At 39.1% G+C, this 21,825-nt stretch overlaps 1 protein-coding gene across 5 annotated transcripts in view; it reads right to left on the reverse strand.

Moving 5' to 3' along the window:
* The window catches only part of SLC10A7 (solute carrier family 10 member 7), a 208,803-nt gene that overhangs the window by 130,436 nt on the left and 56,542 nt on the right, over positions 1 to 21,825 (reverse strand). For all 5 annotated transcript variants that reach the window (XM_039541298.1, XM_039541297.1, XM_039541299.1 and 2 more), the window contains exon 5: positions 7,017 to 7,055. In XM_039541298.1, coding sequence (XP_039397232.1) covers positions 7,017 to 7,055 — 39 coding nt within the window. The remainder of the gene's footprint in view (positions 1 to 7,016; positions 7,056 to 21,825) is intronic.

The following is a 21,825-nucleotide window of genomic DNA, read 5'->3' on the forward strand; positions in this document are numbered from 1 at the left end:
GTACAGTTGCACAGCCCTAAATAAGTCATTATTACTCAGTGAGAGGGTTGGTCACAACACCCCAACAGGCAACTAGAACTGGAATTAGAGATGTCCACCCACTTTTCCTCAGCCTGCAATGGCTGTTCCTCCTCCTTCTCCCATTTCCACTAGGTACAATAGGGTACCTGAATTAGCACCATTCACAGCCTATCGCAGCAATGTGAGCATCCGGTTTTCATTTTTGTGTCTGTTTTATAACTGATGCCCATTTTTGCTTATTTCACTAATGCAAGTGCAGGGTTAATTATACATAAAAATACATAATAAATACTCTGCACATATACAGTACCTTTAATATGAGGATTTCAAAGCACTGGATGATGTCCACATTACATTGTGCTTCTAGCGTAAGCCAGCAAAAATCAAACAAGAGCAATCATCATAAAGGAGGATTGAACACTATGCCCAGGATATAGAAAAGTTACAGTGAGACAACTGTAAATGGCTCACAAGCAGATTTAACTTCTGTGGAATCTAAGCCTTGTATATAATATGTGTTCCAAGGATTCTCTACTGCAGAGACCTGGCCTCCGCTCCCTAATGAAAAAAAAAAAAATCCCACCTTCTGAAGTTGAGAAGGCTTCCCAAGTGGCTGATTAACAGGAAGAGCTTTCTGAGGGTTCTGTGAGCTGCAGGAATCAAATTCAGAACACAGTCCAGAGGCACCGTTGTGCTGTTTCACAGAGAAAAAAGAGCCGACTTCTGAGAATGCAGTGGCACACCATAAAAGCAGCGACACTTTGAAATTAGCAAGTATGAATCTGGAATTCAGCACCTGTAGTGAACAGGCTTCCTGGCAAGTTCGTCTTGCAAGCAGCTAGCAAAGAAGCAAGTCCCAGAAGACTTTTGTTCCCCTTTTTACACTGCATGAAGTTACAATAAGGGGAAAAAATATATACATACAAGTATTTTTCAGTTTTCTGGACAACATTTTAAAATGTAAAATAAATAAATAAATAAATAAAAATAAAAGAAAATACACACACCATCTGCTAAAACATAATAAAGTAGATTAATTCAGTCAATTGATTAGTTCCACGCTGTTGGATTTCTTTAAATAGTAATGAAATCATTGCTTAAAAAATCCATCATTATTAAAATAAAAAAAAAGTTGGTTCAGCCTACCAAAATTTGATTTGTAAGTTTCTGGTCATTCCCGTAATTAAATCTATGTCACAAATTTGCAAGAAAAATGGACACTATGACTAATGCATTTACTTGCTGCACAAGTCCTGTCAGCCTGTGTAAAGCATTATGCCTGCTAAAACTGAGTAGATAGGAATTCCATACATTTTTATTAACTAACGAAGCTTCTTGTGTTTGTGGGAAGCTACATTTTTACATACACTTCCAATTAAAATCTAAATTTAAAATATAATTATAAAAAATAGGGGCCTGGATTTGACCAGCTAAGTTGGCACCCTAAAAATAAAACGGCACGGGTATTATGGAGATTTCAAGCAATAAGAACAAATTCTGTCCCCTTAAACAAAAATAGTTAAGTCCTGGGCCTTGTACCCATAAAGGAGCTACAAAGACAGGCATAATATATGCTTGATCTATGTTAGCATTGATGGAGCATCAGAGTAGCGGCTATTCCCCACCCTGATACACTTCATCCAGGACACCTGCCCTCATTTTCCCATAAACTGCAATACAGAAATAGTCCAGTATAGGCTAGTCCAAGACAGAGTCATAGGAGTTTCAACTAAGACTTTCATTTTTAGGCTGCCATTTTGCACGTTTACTCAAGGATCTGAATGTTCCTGGGTCCCTTATATTCCTAATTTTATGTCTCCTACTGCCACAGACCTCAGGATTCAGCCATAATTCTTTGGTCCAGGAGAATAGATGACTGGTCCTTTGAAGCCTATCATAATTGATCCCAAATTGGCTGGAAGGGCTCACCATTGAGTGACGCAAGGCAGTCCCTCATTTCACGTGCTGAACAATATTACCCTCTACAGATTTCCAGCCCATTGGCTCAAGAGGAAGGGAGATGAAGAAGAAGGAAGTGACTAACCAACCTGGTTTCTAGCCTAGCAGTGCAGAGAATTGTATGAAGCCAATCTCTCCCTTCCCCAGGCATATGGCATTACACTGTGACTGGAAAAAACAAAACAAAAAACAAATTCAGTTCCCTCTGAACAAGTGCATTTTTAATGAAGTCAAGGAAATTGCACGTGCACAAGGAAACTGGCCCAGTTTCTGGAAACAATTTTAAAGCCAAGAAGGAAGGTGACTGTCCTCTGCTGATGCTTCCAGATAAACAAATCTGAATAATCATCTCTATGGCAGGAGGGTAGAATACTGCAGGAACATAAAATAGAATACAATTCCCCATGGTATTAACTCCCAAATCAGTTATTAGCAGTCACATTACAAGTTCCAAATCTACCAAGTTTCTTTATGTACTGGGTACAAAAGCTAACCCAGAGAGATTAATTATGTTCACACAAATTTGCTCAGTCACTCTTCTAACAAATCTCAGCCAGAGTTATCAGATGGGCTACATAGCCTTGCCATTTATTGGAATATTCCAGTAGGCACAACTGCAAATAACTGACTAGGTGCAACAAATCCAGCCAGCCAAATCTACACATATTGTTTATTTCATCCAGATTTAAACTGAATTCTTTAGGTAAACCTAGAATAATTCAGTTAAGTTTTAAAATATTAGAAGAGCAGATTATCACATAGGGTGGTCTGGTTTTAGCATTTAAAAATTATTAACTCTTTTCTAACATGACAACCTTCAGAAATGAAACAGAGGTGCTTAGATACCATGCTGATGAGCTCAGTATAATAACCTAGATATACGGATGTTTGAACTTCTAGACTATTTCTACTGTAATCACCAACTTCTTTAGTTAAAAACGTGTCCTTTCCTTTCAGATGTTGGAGCAGCAGCCAGTAATGCTGTTGAACTCAATGGCACTGGTACTGCAGTACGTTTGCATGCTTTATAGTAGCAACCACTCTGATAGCATTTTAGTAATACAGAGTGGTTGGTTATCAGATTTTATTAAAACCCCATCAAGGGGAAAACTTGAATCACTTATTATGCTCGACAATTATTGCAAACCAAACTGTTAAAATGAGAGGAGGAGATAATGATATTAACTTCCTAACTTAAAGCAATTCTCTGTGGCTTGATTCTAAAATATTCTCATGGTCTGAAATTTATGTAAATTGAATTCATCTATCATTAGTTATTACCAGTCTAGCAACATAAAAAAAAAACAGTTTTCTGTAACAATTAGTTCTTTAAAACACTGTTTTAATTAGACCTGGGACATTATTAAACTAGCTATGAATATGTACAGTATCATTTTGCACATCCTGCTGCATGTAAATCTAGAGGATTTTTTTGTGTGGGGAGATGGGAGGGAGGAACGAAGTTGGTTTGGATACTGTTTTTTAAACTTTCCTCCCCAACAAAAGTATCACAGGCTACATGACCTAAGAACACGATGACCCATCAAAATAGCCTTTCAAATTCTATTATATGAATACCAGAAACTTGTTAATTCCCCCTGGAACAGGGGCCCTGCTTCACTTCTTCCCCACAGAAACTGCACAGAGTCCTCCAGATGTACTCTCAGTGAAGATTTATTTCACCAATATCACCGTAGTCCCTCATGCTTCCCCCTATTTAAAGTGCTTGCCAAGGTTTAGGTCCCCTCAGCAGGATCTGAGGGGAACAGAGGTCTCCCTACTCTGAGCCTTTTCTGTGACAACCCCCAGCTAGCCCTGTTCCTCTCTTCTCCCCTCTCTTGCACTTCCTTCCTGTGCCTCCTATCAGCCCTGTGCGGATGGGCCAATTGAGTTCATTACCCCCAGTCAGCTTCTCCTGGGGCATGTATCAGCCTCTAAGTGATCAGGGTGCAGGCTCACCTACTCACTCCATGCTCTCACGCACACACACACACACACACACACACACACACACACACACACACACACACACACACACACACACACACACACACACACACACACACACACACACACACACACACACACACACACACACACAGTCAGATCACATTTAAATATTCTAACATTAAGTTGAGAACTTTCCTACAAATCAATACTTTTCACCACAAACAGTTTATTTTGGAGAATAACTTCCCAAAGTCCATGCACAATCCTCTTAGAGGAGTTAGAAGTCCAAGTAGCATACCCAAGAATATTACAATTAATCTTTCAAAATTAGAATTCTTCCAGACCCTTATAAGCAGCCTATATTTAGTCTAACGTGCATAGGCCCTGACTCCACAATGTGCAGAGCATGTGGGCACACTGCTCCGCCACACAGAGTCCCACTCACTTTGCCAGAGCTACATGTGGATGCAGCAATCTGCCTATGTGGAACAAACCGCAGGATTTGAGCTACAGTGAGCCAAATTCTGCCCTTTATTCAGCTCTTCCAGATCTCTCAGCTTCACCTTTAACAAACATTATACCAATATGCTTTACAGTATTGTAGGTCTGTAAATACATCACTGTATATAGAAAACACACTGTCTGATACATAGCTTTAGATATCTGTTTATACCTCAATTTCATGTTTGCACTTTAGAGACATTTTGAGGTCAAGATTTTCAAAACAGGAGCATAATTCTAGGTGCCCAAAGCCCGTATTTAGGCACCAAGTCATCTGATTTTCAAAGGTGCTGAGCATTCAGTAGCTTTCATTGACTTTTCATAATTAGATTACTTATTTACATGCCTAATTATGGATTTTTGAAAATCTCATCTTAAGTGTTAGTAGAAAGCATACATATTATGGACCAGATTTTGATCTCACACTGGAATAAATCAGGAACAACTCCCTTGAAGGGAATAGATATACACCAGTATAAAATGGTGTGAGATTGGAATTCAGCTACATATGGCCCCACTTCTGCAAAAATCCTCACTTTAATGGGACTACTCACCTGCTTAAAATTAAATATGTGCATACGTGTTTACAAGTTCACAACCAATGCAGTTATATTATATATACGGCTTATACATGACTTATTATATATCATGCGCATACACACTCCCCCCCATAGAATCACATTTTCAAACAGTTACAGTACAATAAAATAAAATTTCAAATCTTTGTATGTATACATGCCTCACTAATAACCTCTGATTTAACTTACTTTTGAGAGGGTATTTTTACAAAAAAAAATTATTTTAAAAAAAATTTGGTACCATAGTTTGTCTTTAGTTAATTTACAATAATTTTTTTTAATAATCTGATTTCCTCTTCTATGGATTTATAAAAGAAGAATGTTCACCACATCTTGCCAGTATTGCATACAAGTATGAAATTAAGTAATCACACATTTAGGGAAAATTCAAAAACATTATTAGAAATTCCTAGAACTAAATTCAGAACTAATACATTTGTGTTGATGAGGTAATATAAATGCATATGAGGTCAGAATTTGGTCTAGCTTCTTTAACCAAGATTTGTTTAAAACATATTTGGAATTTGAGTTTAGAAATTCTAAATAATATTCTTTTAAAATGTTAAATTACTTTGATAATACATTATATTATGTGTGACTTAGGGTTCAATCACACTCCCAATGATGTCAATAGGCTACAAATGGCTTAAATGAGCCCTGAATTGGCTCTCTGTGAACTCAAAGTTCTCACTGCAGTGGAGATGGAAACTGCAGGGAATTTAGGTCTTGCTGACCATTTTCTCTTACTAGACCAAAGAAAGTGAAGGTAATTTGACAAAAAGATTCCAGAACATGGTGCAGAGATTTTTTTTTTTAAGAGCAACATTACTAAAGCCCCACTAACCCATAAAACAGGAGAAACATTTCGATGTTGACATTTTTAGATTTTGCCTGTGTGTACATGTATACACTATACATAAACATACATAATATCTACATCTTTAGCTAACTCTAAAACACATCCAACTATAGAAACATGGTACACAACTGCAAATCTCAGTATTACTATCACACTCTTTGCAGTATGTTTTTATATACATACAGTTATATATTTATATACACACACTATTCTAAAAATCTTTTTACATGCTTAATAAACAATTCCATGTCTGTAGTTCCAATTTCACCTACATATTTTATATTAATAGTTTTGCCTTTCATTCAATTCACACATCAGATTAATTCTCTATTTGGGTAAGCAAGAGTGGAATTGAAAACACCGAGTTTTAAGTATTTACATATTTTAGAAAAAAAGTAAAGTAAAATCCATGATTAACTATACAACTCAAGTAATCAGTCTCATCAGTTTATATCATATTGTAAGAAAATAATCCAATATGTCTCGTTAAGCAATACATCAATACAAAATCTTTTTCCTTTCTTCATTTATTTATTTAAAAAAACGAATCTGTTTGGCCTTCTTTTCAGTTAGTTTGCCGAAGAAATTTTACAAACTAATATGCCCACAAATATCACTTTAGCTTTTTAAAAGGAACAGCTTGTTTGTTTCCTTGTTTCTCGCTACTTCAGTCTGATCCTCAGGGACACAGAGAAGAGTGGCTTCGCTGACAGTAAAATATACTAAACAAATGACATGTCACTGAGTAAATTAGCATCTCCTTTCGATCAGCCAGGTCATGTTTTCTTTTCAAAGTCCATGGCCCCTTGACAGAAAATAATGATTATCTAACAAACTTTCTTAGAAAAATCAATGTACTGACACCCATCTCTGAAACATCTGCCCAATAATAGATTATGTTAACCCATTAAGGAGAAAATTAAGATGTACTTAAACATTTATTTACATTGATCAAAGATTATACATTCACTAATTTTCTTGTGACTCTGATTCAATGAAAAGAAACAGCAATATTTCTAGTTAATTAAAGAAGGGGTGAAAGAAATACTAAAACTATTCAATTACTTACCAGCTTAACTAAATGACTAGCCAGCACCAACCATAATATAAAAAATACAACGTTATAGCGTAACCATTGCATTACTTACCAAAAAACTTCCAAAGGCTGAGTTAAATATAGCAGCTGCCTAAAGAGAGAGAGAAAAAAAGTAAATATCACTCACAATAAAAACATCCCTAGTGAAGAACAGAATGCTATTTCCCCTTCCAGCATGTCTTCATACCCTCCAAACACACACACATCTGATTAAACAAAGTTAGCCATTGCTTACAAAAATTTCCAGTGTCCTGTAGCTTATGAGGACAAATGAGTTCCAGCTTATCAACTCATAAATAATGGGTTGTATAAAGCAAAATTGCCGCTGTATTTTATATCTTACAAACTTATAATGGGTACCAAAGGAATCCCCAACAGTACGAGACAGAATCTCGGTTTCACTGATTTTACTCTAATTCACTGACAAAAATTTTACATTATTGACAGTCATTTAAAAAAAACCCTAAAACTTTTAAGGGGCCCAGGAGAGAAAGAAAGTTCTAATTTGTGTTGAACTAAAACAGACAGTTCATTTTAATAGCCCCCTTACTCATTTTTCAGTACAGTATCTTAACTGGGCAAGTAACCTAAGAAATTATGAACAATCACTTATTAACAGGCTCAGAAGTTTCTAAAAAATGAGCAATAAATTGCAAATAGAAATAATGTAGTAAAAACAGAATAATACAGCTAACTCTGAGGCCAAAATGTCCAAGCATTATCTACAATTTAACAGTCTTTGTAAACAACTGGTAATGACTGTAGAAGCCTTTTTGCTTACTAAATATCCAGGAAACATAAGATGGCAGTATTAGCTCTTAACCTTAAATCACTAAATTCTATGAAGTTAAAACTTAAATTATGAATAGCTTCCACAATTACCAGAATGGAAAGAAACTCTTGTATGGCATCCGGTCCGATGATGAAAAGCCATGAGGCAAGTTATAAGGGAAGGAGGGGGGAGAACCTACCATTACATGATGATTCTAAGAGCAGAGTTAAATTAATCAACGCTGACTTTTTCAGCCATAACAACAAGTGGACACTAGCGACTTTAGCAAGTCTGAATAAAGTCCAAATCAAGGCTAAAAGCTGTAGCTGAACCTGCCTTCTGCTCCATAAGAGGATGCAATGAGAATGAATGGGTAATGAGATCTTTGGCTCTAGAGAGCTCAGCTTTCTTATTCAAGTTCATAATTAATTCAAAGCTTTGATAATTTCATTAGATTCCTCCTCTGCTGGCCCTATCAATAAAAGATGGCACTGGACCGTAGCTCCTTGGTGGCCCAAACACAAAAGCAAGTGCAAACTGGGAAGCCTTTGCTTACTTGGTTACTAACAGGGACAATGGCATATGGCACTGCATGTTGTGGAGGGAGCATCTGAATAGATACAGCTAAATAAAACATTATAGTTGACAACTGTAAACTATGGCACCATATTTTAACACCTCTTCCTTATCAGCATTCCTCTTTTGAACACAGAAAGGAGGCATAAGTCCAAATGGCTTTTCCTGCCAGACATCACAGTGAAAGCAAGAATGAGCACTGCTTGCTACTAATTCTTCAACAAGTGTGAATTAAATCATGCTTTGTAACCTACGTTTTGAAACTTTAAGATTGATATTTTCATATGAAAAGAGATATAGATGACATATGTACAATGCACATGTATGTGCATATATACATCATAACCACTGACTACATTACTGGAGATATCTTTTGCTTATAACCCCTCTAATTCCTATCACTATATTAAGAACTACAAATCCTTTCAGTATTTCTTGGAAACATGCCACTCTCTGACTGTATGTATTTGACCATGGAGCCCCCTTTTAATACAGTCAGCCTCTGAACCTATGACAGAGAATCTCAGCTTTTACTAGTTTCCTCTTTTTTTTTTTTGTAAACGAAAAAGCAAACTTCTAGCCCTTTTTCTTGCAAAAATAGCCTTCAAAACATAAACTGATTGCCAGATATGAAAGGAAGAAACAGCTGGGCTCTGCTTCTGCACCAGAAGGCTGAAAGGAAAAATAAAGGTCTCCCTCTCCCTACTTCCCATCATATACACTGAAATGTAACCATCTCACTTTACATAAAATGTGTATATTTCAAAAAATAATTTTATTAACTCTCCCCAGAACCCACAGGCTGGCCCAGCCCTCAATGGTGGGATCATGGACCAAAAAACTGCTCAGCCCAAAATGCTATGGCCCACTCCACTGCAGGATGCTCTGCAGCTAGAACTGAACCAGCCTCTACTCACCTGGGCAACTGCTACCTTGCAGGTGAGCCTGCTATGCCACAGTAGTTGATGCAAGAGAAACACCCCTCCAGTATCACCTACTAGGAATCCCTGTACCCTCCTGTTGGGCACTCCCACAACGCATGAGGATGACAGGAGCTGGGGACAACTTATCCCTGTATTGAACAGGAGCCCTGCTGCCCACTTTTATGTCCACAAGCACCTGCCCTGCCTGTTCCAGAGCCTGAAGACCTGGTTATAGGAGGGAATCTTAGAGCACTATTTCCATCCCCAAACCTCCATTACCACACAAGGAAAACCTGCTTCCCGTCCTGACCAAGCCCCCTGAACTGACTATTCATACCAGCAGGGAAAAAGACACCCAACTCAAGAACCAAACAGGGACCACTCCACAACTGACCTCCCAACAAATCACCAAAGGAGATTTGCTCCACATCCAACCAACCACCACACAGACAATGGCCACAGCATGACGGGCCTGCAACCACTTCTTCCAGCAGTACACCCTCATAACAGCAGCTGCAATGGCAAGTGGAACACCTGCCAGGCTGGAAAGCCCCCAGAGGAGCCTCCATGAAGAGATAGGGAGGAGAAAATACTGTAGGGAGAGGTGGGCATGGAAGGACTGCAGGATTTGGGTTCAGGGGAGAAGAGTATGAAATCCATGTTCTGTTTTGTTTTAAAGGCTGTATCACCAATGGAAGGAAAATTTTTGAGGAAGTCCCTTGTTAAAATATTGGCAGCACCTCCCTACATTGGAAATGTTTTGATGCTGTCTTGATTAAGGGTGATCTTTTCAAATTCACGTAAGGGACATAGGCATTCTACTCCAATTGACTTGCAATGGATGCTGGGCAAGTGCAGCATTCCTGGATGTAAGTTAATATATACTTTTCTATGGTAACCACTTTGACGAGGAATTTATTACAAAAACATGTAATAGACTCTGCACCTACAAGGTCCTGACTGATGCGAAGTATTTACAAACTGACATGATCATTTCTTCAGTGATCAAAATGGTGATGACATGTATTTCCTATTCAAGGATAATAGAGTGGGTGTGCAACAGAGTATTTCAACAGGGACTCATTCTATTAAGATCAATTCTGCAGAAACCCCTGCAAATTCTGTTTTTAAAAAGCAGAAAGATTTGCTATTTTCAATTTGGTGTTTAAACAATATATTACAGTTCTGGGGGAAAAAAGTAAAGCAGAAATTAATGGGCTCAACCCTGCAAACTCTGCAACTCGATACCTGAGCAAGGACTACCCATGTGAATGAGAGTTTGCAGGATCAGATACAGAATGAAAATGCCTTAGCTCAGTGTGATACAAAAATTAAGCAAACAAGTATAATTCAATCAAATTGTTTTAAGGTGTAATTAAAAGTAGTTATATACTAAAACCCAGTAGTTTAATAGTTTACATACCATCTACTGACCACCTAGTGACGTAGCAGCACAAAAAAATGCTGAAACTATATACTAAATAAAGCCAGGGTCGGCTCCGGGCACCAGCTCAGCAAGCAGGTGCTTAGAGTGGCCAAGGGGAAGGGGCGGCATGTCGGGCTCTTCGGCGGCAATTCGGTGGCGCGTCCCTCAGTCCCTCTCGGAGGGAAGGACCTGCCGCCGAATTACCGCTGAAGAAGAAAGTGGTGCGGTGGAACTGTCACCAATCGCAGCTTTATTTTTTTCCCCACCACTTGGGGTGGCAAAAAACCTGGAGCCGGCCCTGAATAAAGCATTTGTGTTTGTTTAAAATAATGAAATATTTATGGAATATCAACTGACTGCAAATTCAAATAAAATTTGTCTGAAACAACTAGTTCTAATGAATGGAAGTATTCTGGGAATAAAGCAGCATGACCTAACAGCAGTCTGGAGATCTATGTCTATTCTTGGCTCTGCCAAACACTTTCTGCATGATCCTGTGAAATTAACCATTTTGTGCCTCAATTTCTCCTTCTGTAAGGGAGAAATACCCTCACAAGTGTCTTGTCAAAATTAATTCATTGTTTGAAAAGCATTTTAAAATCCTTAGATGGATGGTGCAAATAAAGGTTAGTTTATTAGACACATGACACAGGTACAATATATTGCATCCGATGAAGTGGGTATTCACCCACAAAAGCTCATGCTGCAAAACGTCTGTTAGTCTATAAGGTACCACAGGATTCTTTGCTGCTTTTAATATATTCACTGTCTGCTTCAAATGCTTCTTAGTTGTGATTGCAAAGATCAGGAATGAAATAGTTTAAAATGTTGACATTAAATTGCCATCCTTAGGTTTCAGAATTCATATCCCAAAGGAGATGGGTGTTCACAGCTTTATTAGTACTATTGCTTTACCCTTGTAGATTAATGGAAAACAATACTGCATAGAGTTATACTCTGTTGGGTTTTTAAAAAGCTGCTTTGCCATTAAAAGTGCTAAAAAGATTTTTTTTAGGTAAGAACTTTGATTTTTAGAGCATAATTCTGCAGCAAGAGGTAGATTCTACAGCAAATTCTGCAGATGCAGAATAATGAAATTCAAAGGCCCAAGTGGCCCATAACCAAGTGGGATTCAGCCCTAACAATTACATGTGGGCACTATGGGCCTCACAGTGCAAAGAGCATAATATGGTTCCAGCTCCCTAATTTAAGACATGACACAATGAAAGAGGTAACAGAATAGTTGGTAGAGGTTGCGGTACGGGGGAAGGGTTCCAGCAGTAATATTATGTGGTTACTCAGCAGAGGCTGGAGCACATTGTATGGTGGTGCAACCTTTACTTCTGTATTAATACAGTGGATGTTGTTGACCCATATCTTACAGGCTTTGCTGTAGAAGAGAATCTTAAGGAGAGATCTGAATGAAATGAGCGTAGGGGGTTGGTAGCCCCGCTCAGGAAGGGAATTTTATCTAGACATAGTGATCAACATGCAAAAAATACAAGGACATGGCAGTGGAAGAAAAAGATAAACAGGGCATCAAGACTGGTCTGAATGGGCTGGCAATATCCCTCTAACTTACCCCTTGTTTAAAAATAAAAACATCTTGAATCTATGATCTTTATGGTTACCATAGCTTAACTCTTAACCACTGTTTCTACTAATAAAATGATACAATGTTGTAGAAAGCTGTTAGCCACAGGTCTCTTACTGCAAAAAATAATATAAATATACTTGATACGTTTAATCTATTTGTTGCTGTTCGTAACTATTCATCTGAATTTAGACAGAAAAAAATATATGTTCGAGTTCCAGGTTGTAGGTGCTAAATTGAATCAGGTGTCCTCTCCTCTTAAGAAAATTAAGTTGCTTTTGTGCAAGAGTGTTTTAATGAGAACAGAGCCTGCCGACATTGATAAATGGGAATGACACCAGAGAGAGCATGTAAGCAGGACAATATGTGCATGTTACAGTCTTACAGCCTATTTTTCACTGACTATCCTGAATGACTTCGCTGTTTCTTAAGGGGCCTATTAATCTAAAATTTAGTTATTACACAACGTTTATTTGAACATATATTCTGTGGATGATGACAGTTAATAAAGGAAATCTTTTACAAGCTGTATTTTTACATATTGTTCCAACTACAGCTCCCCGTCATTCTATTGTGCTGATGGAATAACCCAGTTTTGATATTGCTTTAAAAAAGGCACATATATTCAGATTCCTTTCTATGCATACAGGGACTCTTAAATTACTGTTAAAATGCATATAAAAATCCTGTTACAAAATGGCAAAAATAAAAAAAAGATGGTGCTAACTACTCAACAAATCCTCCAGATGAACAAGTACCCCTCAAAGGCAAAGCAAATGCTTTTTAACATTTCAACATCATTTTTTTTAAAAATGAACAGAAGCCAGATTCTGCCTTGGAGATGCAGATACAATTCACATTCAATTCAATGGGATGTAGACCTTAAAGCAGTATTTGGCCCCAGGTGTATAATTTCTTACTAGTAATTCTTGCAAAAGTACTTAGTCACAATAAGGCAAGCTTGTTGAAGACTAATTTTATATGAAGCCACAAAAAATTAGAGAAAGAGACTTATTGTTTCAAAACTGACAAAAATGTTGTATTACTGCCCACTTTTGGTAAAAGAATGGTATTACAAGGTTTTTCCCTAAACACGCATTCTCTCTAGCCTCCCCCTCCCACCAACTAAAAATGTCACAGGAGTTATTACTTTACATATTCAGATCCAGGACCATGCAACCCATGGATTTCAGTAGCAGACATGCACTGAATTCTGTGACAGCATTTCTTGATTACAAAAATGTTCAATAACTATCAGTTTATACTAAAAAATGCAGTATAAAATACAAATGTAACAAGTGTATATTGCTTATTTGCATTGCAAGATGGGAATGCCACCCAGCGTATGCTAGCCTCCGAAACATCTTGACATTAATCGCAGAACATGAAGTTCTGTATGCTGAAGATTTGTTCTGCATTGGAAGACACTGTCATCAATTACATATATGTCTGTGCTATTCCAGCCACGGGTTTTGTGCTAAAATGGAGGGTTTTACCAAATTATGTATTGTTGTTAGCCACATAGTTGTGTCCAAGGTATCTGTGTAGAAACCATGCTTTTAAACTAATACAGATTCCCACACTGATAGTTCCATGTAATAATCACTGCCCTTTCATTTGTAACAACAAAATATTCTGTTATAAACTGGCATGAAGACATCGGTTTAGTTTTCCTGCTGCTTCTTTGAAAGTGTCCTTCAGCTTCACCAACATCTCTGGCATCTTCTTTAGTCAGCTACAGTTTTCTACTTGGAGCTGCTTGAGTATTTCTAGGTGGATCTGAAGTGTCTTTGTGGGGCTTATGATTTCAGTGGTGACTGGAAATGGAGACTGAAATCAGTCCAGAAAGGTGTGCAGACTGGTAAGGTTTTTCCCCAGATAGTGAAACCAGAAAATAAGTGAACAATAAACATTCAATTAAGTGCTCCTTATGATCTTGTGATGATGTATACGGTGCTCTCCCGATTTCCACTCATTTTTCAATGAAGGATCATTTATATTTGATGTGGTCTCAATGTTAGACAGGTGCCTGGATGTTGGAACTCCATGAATACGGGTCTAGTAGCATTGTGGCCTTTTATAGGGTCATTTTCCTACAGATACTAAAGATGTCTTGCCTTTATTCTACTTGGTAAAGTAAAAATCTCCCTGAACAGTGCCACATAGGTCACTGTAACTGACCAGGGATGTGGGGTGGAGAAAGCCCTCTGCTACACCTTGGAATGCCTGCTCCCTTGGTGAAAATGGTAGGGGATTTGTCTTCTTAAGTTCAAGAGCTTCACAAAAGATGTTGCCCTACTAACCCACATTCCCTCTTTCACAAATCCTTCTTCTCATTATCATGCAGCTTCTCCCGTGTCCCTAGACAATACAGGAGTGTAGCTCTGCCCATAGCAGATGCCTTTGCGGAGCTACTAATTTGTGTATGAGTGCCCGAAGAGCTTAAAAATACACAGGAGGCCATGTGGTGCTCACAAGTCCTGCACAGAGAGGAGATATTGTACAGAGCTGTGGAGTTGGCTGTGGAAGCAGAAGAGAGGCTAGTGGACAACGGACAGCAGCATTTGTGAAGCTATTAAGTGCAGGAACGTAACCAATCTGCAGCTACATGATGCCTATCCTTGCATGTGGCCTCGCCAAGATCAGCAGAGGTTCTCACCTGCCAACGACTGTAGCATGCCTCTTTCCCCCCACCTGGCCGCCTCCCCGGCAAATCAGCTGGAGTATCAGCTGAGATTTCCCTCCACACAAACCTTTAGAAGAACAGCCCAGTCATGTCTATGATACTCAAGTGAGAGATGCAGGAAGACTGGGAGCTCAAGTTGCTGAAGTCCAGAGCTCTCCTGAAGCTGAAAAGGCTCTAACTCACTGCCTCCTGCTCTGTCCTTCAAGGGGCAGTAGCATAAAAACCAGTGGTATACACATATGGATTTGTTTATAAAATTATCAATGCCTGTGTGTACCATTCCCACCCCATTCACACAGCAAGGCAGAGCCTCAAAAATCTTAATTGGTCATTTAAATACTAACATTACTCAGCACAATCAGTTTCTCTTTCTTCCTCCCTTCTTTAATAATGTCACAAATTAAATGCAAAAATTAAAAACATTGTGCACTGTTAACACACACACACAAAAAACCCATTAGAAATAATGAAAGGTGGACAATCTCATAGCTATGTTGCTTCTCTTGTATTGAACACATTGTATGTATTTAACTAGTAATCAGAAATGTTATGAAAGTCATAACTTCTTCCATTTCCTTGTTTCCACACATTTAAATTACCAGGAGCATTTACTTTAACCTTAACATTGCATTTACAGACTTATCTTGTATATGTACAGATTGAATTTATGCCTGGAACAGCAGGCCTTGTTCAGTAAAACCTGCTTCCTCCTGCAAAGATGTTTGACTGGGCCCCTATCTGCCCAAGATCCAAGATTCAGCATATGGCCTTCTCCTCTACAACCTATTTCAAATAGCACTGCCATGCCAGATTTGGAAAGGTTCCCGACACTGGCAGCCAAGAAGTAATGTATCCAAAACTGGTGTATGTATTTTTCACCAAAGGACTGAAATTATTTCCACAATATTCCCAGTCATCAGGAAACAGCTGAACCCCTCGCCTTCCCTCCCCCCCCTCGCCGCCCCAAGCATTTCAATATCTGGTTGGGGCCCCAGAATCTGCAAAATTGGCAGCAGAGTGAACCAATCATGTGTATCATCATTAAATGGTCATTACAGAAAGAACAAAACCTTCACCAAACACCCAAGAATGAGAGCTATCTGAAAATCTTATGTGATTCGTTTCTGTTAGTGACTGAAGACTTATTAGCTGAGTAGGCCAGGCAATAACTGTAGCACCAAAACAAATGGACTGCTAAATGATGATTTAATATAAAGACCCAGCTGAACAATGGTGTATAAGTTACTCTGACAACCGGAGGCTTTATTCTGGTCAAACATTTTATATTTGTGACTGTTTCTTTTTTAAAAATTACCTCAGAAGGTATCCTCAGAAGGATACAGAGCAATAACAATCTCCCAACCATACTTTTATTTAAGTTCAAATTTTCTGAGAGCTTAAGCTGTGATAAAAACACTTAAAGGTCTTGTCCCCAGATCCTCCTGAAGACATCATCCATAACATGATTAGAGGTCTAGTTAAACAACTCCAAAGAGTATTACTTTTCTGCTGAAGTGAAATGAAAGAACAAGGCCATTTTCTAAAAGATGTCCTTTTGCATTAACTCAAAAGTTGTGTCTATACCAGTATTTATCTACAAATACCCCACTGTCATACTACAGTGCAGCTTCACCACTGGGAGTAGGCTGACCAGACAGCAAGTGTGAAAAATCGGGACGGTGGTGGGGGGTAATAGGAGCCTATATAAGAAAAAGCCCCAAATTTAGGGACTTTCCCTATAAAACTGGGACATCTGGTCACTCTAACTGGGAGTGGTAGTGTAGAGCATGCCAGGCATTTTAACCACTAGCTCACCAAAGCTTGCTCAGAACAGGACTAGATGGCATTGTGACTATTTTGCTGAGAGTCTGATTTACAGCAGCACTCCCAACATTGCTATTACAAGCAGAGTTGCACTGCTGGCTGTGCAATGGTGGGAGATTTGAAGAAAATCACTAGCGTACAGAAGGCCAAAGTATGTAGTTTTTGCTTAATTACCTGTTTTATAAAATAAAAAGAAGGTCAAATGAGCCACTGAACAGATTCATGAGCCCTGACCTTTAGGGAATATTAGAATTTGTCAGAGGTCACAACTGAAATATATTAGGAGGTTTCTATCTAGTCCCAGGTATAGTAGACCTCTGTCCATATCACAGAACCAACACTAATTTGGCACAACTGCCCTTTTTCAAGTGGCCTTTGGGAAAGCTCTAAAACAGTACTGAGTTGTACTGGTTGCCCCCTCAGTTTATGAGTCCAGCCAAAGCGCTACCCTCTGTAGCATCATGAAAAAAAATTACATGTAAAAAGCACCAATACCTCCAATTTGAAAGATGCTCTGATATCACTGTGTTAAGCATAGTATTATATTTAGATTACATTTAACAGAAAGAAAGCTACTCATGAAGTGTTAGATTATGTTTTTATATAGCACCTTTGCTACTCAAAGAATCTCAAAGCATTTTACGAAGCTATGAGTTAAGCAGTAGGAGCACAATGACTATAGGCAAATGGAATTGCCATTTGCTCTCAATAGCAGCTCTCTCACAATCTTGGCCACTGGAACCTGTTTTATAAAGAAAAAAAGGCTGGGCTAAAACACTGCCATTACCTTCACTCTCTTAATAAATGCCAAAGGATCTTTAACTTCTAGTTATACAGCTATCCCAAATAAACAACAGAGTCCTCAGTTTTATCCACTAATCTAAGAAGCAGTGGCTAATCTATGCTGAGCTGTGTCACCATTCAATATCAGCCAAATCTTGGTTGTGGACTTGAACTCACAGCCTTCTTGGTCAGCAGTAACAGTACTATCATGAACTATAAGTTTTTCCTTTATAATTAAAAACACTTTATTAAATAAGAAAAAAGTTTACCCAGGAAAGCTTAAAAATCTTGCTTTCTTAAATCCAGCGCATTTAGATCTCTAATAGCATGCAATATTCGAAAAGCAACTATGCCACTAAAAAAAGTGTGGAGAAGAGCATAAACTTCTAGCATACAGAATCTCATTCACATCCTTTTGTGGGGAGTGGGAACTTGCTCCTTTCTGAATCGTTGGCATGGAATCTGTCCCAAGGAACCTGGAAGCCTCAGCATGGATTTTGCTCAGTAAAGCTTGCAAGAGGCTTGCCACTAAAAACCACAAACACTCCATCTGCACAGAACATGCTCCCAGCTCATTCAGCTTCTTTAGATTGCATCTACAGTAGAGCAAGCTGAAAATAGGTGTTTTCATCCCATGGAGATTTTCATTATTTCAACATTTGTTTTAGCCCCACTTTGGGGGCAAAATGACAAAATATTGAAATTTGTCATGTAACAGAAATTTACAAAATAATTATATGGTTTTGGAAACATTAAAGCACTTTATTTCAGTCTGTTGAACCAAATTGATAAGTTTAATTTTGTTTTGATACTGAACTGCGTTCACTTAAGCTGCTATGGTGCCTGATGGGAGTTGTAGTTTGAGTGCCTCATTCCCCCATTCTTGTCTATTGGCCAGGCTCCCCTGCCGGTCTACATGTTCCATGATGCATCATAGTCATGGAACTACCATGACTTACTTGGGCAGTTCAACCAGAGAGCAAACTGCAGGGCATAGTCCAGCTGCAGGCAGCCAGAACATAGACAAGAATGAGGCACTCAAAGTACAATGGCAGCGGAGGTAGATGCAGGTTAATGTCAAGCTGACCTGAAATAAAACATTTCAGTTCCCTTCAACAAACTGAAAAGTTTTGAGTTGGGTCAACCTCACTTGAAATGAAACATTTTTTTCAGATCTTCTTGACAGAAAAGTGAAAAATGTCTGCAAAATCCAAATTTTCCTTTGGATGTTTTGCAAAAAAATTAAAATGGAAAAATCCCCAACGAGTTCTAATCTACATAGACCAAGAGTTTAAATGTCCATAATCTCTGTGCCTCAGTTTCACCATTTATAAAAAAGGCATACTATACACCTTTCTATCTCACTGGAGAGTTAAATTCATTATTCATTAATTCATTAATGTTTGAGAGGATCAGATACTTCGGTATAGAGTTCCATTACAAAATTTTAAGAAAATTTATAATTCTGTATTCAGTGCAGTGTTTAAATATTATGCAGTAAATAGGGCAGGGGCTACACACTGAATGAGGAGGATAAAAAGATGTATTCAGTAACTACCCATTTAGCAAGCACTGGCCACCCTGTGAATGAGACAAAGGCAAAGCATGTGATCATGTAATTATCACAGTATATAGGCACACAGGGTTGCCAACCTTCTAACTGCAGAAAACCGAATACTCTTGCCCCACCCCTTCCCTGAGATCCTGCCCCCACTCCCCCACCCTCGCTCATTTGCTCATTTTCACCAGGCTGGGGCAAGGGGGTGGGGTGCAGGGGGGGGTGAGGGCTCCTACTGAGGGTGCAGGCACTGGTTTGGGGCTGGGGATGATGGGTTTGGGGTGCAGGAGTAGGCTCCAGGCTAGGGCCAAGGGGTTCAGAGTGCAAGAGGGTGCTGAGGACTGGGGTAGGGGGTGGGGCCAGGGATGATTTGGGGTGCAGGAAGGGGCTCCAGGCTGGGGCCAAGGGGTTCTGAGGGTGGGACGAGTGTGGTTTGTTGGCTCCGGGAGGGATTTTGTGAGTGGGAGGGGGCTCAGGGCTGGGGCAGGGGGGTTGGGGTGCGGCAGGGGGTTGGGGTGCAGGAGGGGGTTGAGGGCGTGGGCACTGACCTCAGGCAGCTCCCAGGAAGTGGTGACATGTCCCTTCGGCTCCTAGGCGAAGGGGTGGCAAGGTGGCTCTGCGCGCTACTCCTACCCAGAGGCACTGCACTCACAGCTCCCATTGGCCGCATTTCCTGACCATTGGGAACTGCAGAGCCAACGCTTGGGGAGGCAACTGCAGGCAGAGGCAGAGCGCAAAGCCCCCTTCGCCGCCCCTTGGCCTCGGAGCTGGACATGCATAGCCGCTTCCCAGGAGCTGGGCAGGGAGCCTGCCAGCCCTACTGTGTCGCCAACTGGACTTTAACAGCCCGGTCAGCAGTGCTGACCGGAGCTTCCAGGTTCCCTTTTCAACAAGGTGTTCCGGTTGAAAACTGGACACTTAGCAACCCTATAAATGGGGCAAAAACAACAATTGCCCATGCAACCTTAAATCTGGAATTTCCTAACTCTAGAGTGCTTGACTTTGCAACCTTAACCTTCTTTAAAATGTAGGATTTTTGTATGTACATGTGTGTATGCACACATGCATAAATTACATATAAAAATATACAGACCCATAAAAGCCTACATTAAAAGAATAGTTAAGGTTGCAAAGTCAAGCACTCCAAAGCCAGTGGCCTTTCTGTGCACCTATAGGTCTTGATTCCAAGAAGGAAGTACCTTCCTTTTAATAACATGGAATTGCCATGTAAGTCACCCTGGCATATGGAAATATAACTGGAGAGCAGGTTACATTTTGGCAAATGAATACTCAAGGGCAACAAAATTTTCATAGTATGCTGCTTGCAGAATATTATTTCAAAAAGTTAGCTAAACACACTCTAATGACTGTTTTAAACTATTTTAATTAAAATATGAATACAAACATACACTGTAATACAGAAATGCAAGATAAAGATACAGAATATGCCAGCCATGTATCAGGCAAATGTATATCAGATATTTTAGCTGTATTTCATAAAAAGTGATAACATGGTAAAAAGTGGGGCTTTTTCAAATTAATCCTTTTTTTGAGTACTCTGCTACTTTATGTTTAGGCTGTACTAGAAGAGCGAAAACTATTTATGAAATTACATGTGGCTGGAATTTTGAATGGAGGTTTGCCATTTATCAGTAAGGGAAAGAGGGCACATTCCTCCTAACAGGAGTTTGCACAATATATCCAATGAAACCAAAACCAGGCAGTTTCCCACCATACCAGCCAATCACACACTTGTTACAGGACTGAGTCACCATTTAGGAAATTCCAAATGCAAGAAAGATTCAAAGAAAATATCACTGCATAGTCACCACAGAGTCAAAACAAAATTCAATTTGCTTCCTATGCCATAATAAATGTATTTGTATCTTACTCTTATTGAAGTATCAACAAAATCAAACTGATGTACTTTCCTACAATATATATATAAAAAATCATATCATTGCTGTACGCTACAGTGTAGCAATACAGTGGCAGAGTATGAAACAGTAATCAAACTCCCGAACGATACACTACTGTCAGCATTGTGCACTGGTACCAGTGTATTATAGCACCTTGGTTCAAAATAAATCAACATAAGTGCCTGCTTTGGTAAGCACTTCAAATCCAGTGTACATCAGCATTAGAAAGGGTGATGCTAGAAGAAATGAATCTGAAAAAAAGGGTTTATAAATAACAATTTAATTAGCAGATTTATATTACACTTTTTTCTAATAAACTTTCTATCTTCGCCTATATGAAAACCCTCCTACAGACTTGCTTCCTTCATTTACATATCTGTGCGGGCCTGTTCTTTTTTCTTCCAAGCCCCTTTGCCCTTTCAATCATGAAGCATATTACTCCACTGTCAGTGCAAAGCAGTTCCTAACAACAGGGAACCCAGCTGGGATAGGAAGAGGGCAGCAGGCTCATGCATTAACATAATAATCCAACTGTGTTCCCATAGGCCCTTAGGGCAGACAGCATATTAGGTAGGCCTCCTGCGCAGACCCTAGTGGAAGCTGCCTTATCACCTGCCTATCAACCTGTGGCAGTTGCAGCCAATTCAATAGCACCAACTCCTGCCAAGCTGTGGTGCCCAATTACTTTACTATAAAAGGCATAAATCCGTTTTTCTATGTCTATTTAATGTACCTGATACATTTCCTTATTTATGATTTGAATATACATTTCTGCATCGTTTCCAGGGGACTGACTTATT

This window comes from Mauremys reevesii, linkage group 5, assembly GCF_016161935.1.
Source record: "Mauremys reevesii isolate NIE-2019 linkage group 5, ASM1616193v1, whole genome shotgun sequence".
Lineage (NCBI taxonomy): Eukaryota > Metazoa > Chordata > Testudines > Geoemydidae > Mauremys > Mauremys reevesii.